General features: G+C 35.6%; 1 protein-coding gene across 1 annotated transcript in view; it reads right to left on the reverse strand.

Moving 5' to 3' along the window:
* Positions 1-440: 440 nt before the first annotated feature.
* Positions 441-2,261, reverse strand: part of LOC110465581 (putative ammonium transporter 3) — a 29,686-nt gene continuing 27,865 nt past the window's right edge. The window contains exon 8 of the mRNA XM_021521506.1: positions 441-1,537. Within this exon, the coding sequence (XP_021377181.1) occupies positions 1,163-1,537 (375 nt within the window). The 3' untranslated portion in view covers positions 441-1,162. The remainder of the gene's footprint in view (positions 1,538-2,261) is intronic.

Consider the following 2,261-nt stretch of genomic DNA (forward strand, 5'->3'; position numbering starts at 1 on the left):
AAGGAATCGAAAACTGATTTTGTGAACTTTCGAAAACGTCTGTTTCCTTTGTCAAGCAAAGAGTGTAAATGACCGAAGATGACAAAGGAAACACGTGTTCAAAAGCTCGCAAAATAGGTTTTCAATTCCTGCTGGTGAATCTTTTCCCGAATATTTAAGGTAGTTACGAATCCTTCACAGGAAATTATAGGAACATGTTTACATTTTGTTCACGCTATGATGTGATAATGAAGCAGAGCACGAGTAAATAATTGATTAAATGGCGAAGCCATCTTATGTGTATAATTTGAAAAATTATACACCACATAAGCAGTAGTAAATAAATGAATAGATGGCGAACCCATTTATGATAAACTCACTAGTGTACAACTGGAGTTTTTATCTCATAACTAGACAAAAATGAAAAAAAAATAATCTTTTAGTAACACTGCTTATTTTGTCATCATGTATTATTTAATTCATTTCGCATGGCAACAATTTTACGTTGAATGACAGTCTTTTCAACAATACATTTTTTTTAATATTTGCCTAAACAATCTCGGTGATTATCACTGTACACACCCATTTGTAATCTCGACATTCCTGGGGTAACGGTCAGATACTTACGTCTGTAGCTATTTGATTGATTTCAGGTGAAAACCCCTGATCAATCGTTTGGCTGAAACCTGTTCTTTGAAGATTACGTATGAGTCGATCCGACGGTAAAGCTGTTTAATTTTACCGTTCCGCCCAAGCGCAATTCTACTTATACCATTCACAAAGTGTCGCGGATAAAGCCTTCAGTTTCGTCGTGGCATATTCCAACGGTACGGAGAAAGTAAGAGAGCGTAACACTTGGACTTTCAAGGATGACAAGTTCTCGTAATGCCGTTATTTGTTGTAAATGATAATGAAGTAGCACATGTAGTAAGAGTCGGATGGCGCATGGGTTAGCGCATACGCTTTTCACGGTCGGGGTCCTATGCACCACTAGGACATCAGAATTTACACGGTTCTATACTCAACAGTTGCTTCCCTCCATATCAAGAGCCCATGTTTGCTTCCATCCGAGGCAACAAGAGCTGATAACTTGTTACATAATTGTTGCAAAATACATTCAGTTTAATTTAGCATATGTGGAACATATCTCATCGTCTATAGATCCAGGATTAGCTCTGCGAGGTTAAGAACTGATAACCAACGCTCGTTGTTTGTGCTTGCAGCAACAACATGGAATTGGTGGAAGTCCCCTTCTGGGTTTACTCTCTCCTGACATGACTGTCGAGTTAACGGTTTGGTCAGGGAAATCGGTCAGTGCAATCACATCAGAAATCGACGTTTGGGTATCCGAATGCACCGAAACTGTTTCTCGCCTTGTGGCCTGATCACATACGACACTGTTTAGGTTAGCCCTGCTGGCTATGGCCCTATCCCGTGCTGTAGATGGTCGAGAGAAGATGATGTTTGTCTCTTTATGTACTATGTTATGTTCGACATAATCTGCTCCAAGAAATTCTTCGTGGGGCGACAAACGAATACCGATTGTCATCTTGATGGGCTGAAAAACCCCGACAGACAATGGAAAAAAATACATGTTAGTCCAGGTAGGAGATATTCTACTGGTAACTACATAACATTAATAGATAAAAGACAAGGAACGTTAAGTTGAATAGGAAACATGCTATATCTATGTATGGCTAAGTTAACGTGTATATAAAACTTAAGTCACATCTAGTCAGATAGGAAACATTCTGTATATATATATGTATGGCTAAATTAACGTGTATATAAAAGTTAAGTCACATCTAGTCAGATAGGAATTATTCTGTATATATATATAGGGCTAAACTAACATATATATACATAAGTTAAGTCACATCTAGTCAGATAGGGACATTATATATATATATATGGCTAAATTAACGTGTATATTAAAGTTAAGTCACATCTAGTCAGATAGGGACATTATGTATATATATATATATATATGTCTAAATTAACGTGTATATAAAACTTAAGTCACATCTAATCAGATAGGGACATTCTGTATATATATATATTGCTAAATTAACGTATATATACATAAGTTAAATCACATCTAGTCAGATAGGGATATTCTGTATATATATATATATGGCTAAATTAACGTGTATGTAAAAGTTAAGTCACATCTAGTCAGAGAGGAAATATTCTGTATATATATAAATGGCTTAATTAACGTGTATATAAAAGTTAAGTCACATCTAGTCAGATAGGGACATTATATATATATATATATATAT

The sequence above is a fragment of the Mizuhopecten yessoensis genome, unplaced genomic scaffold (assembly GCF_002113885.1).
Source record: "Mizuhopecten yessoensis strain PY_sf001 unplaced genomic scaffold, ASM211388v2 scaffold11091, whole genome shotgun sequence".
NCBI classification, from domain to species: Eukaryota; Metazoa; Mollusca; class Bivalvia; order Pectinida; family Pectinidae; genus Mizuhopecten; species Mizuhopecten yessoensis.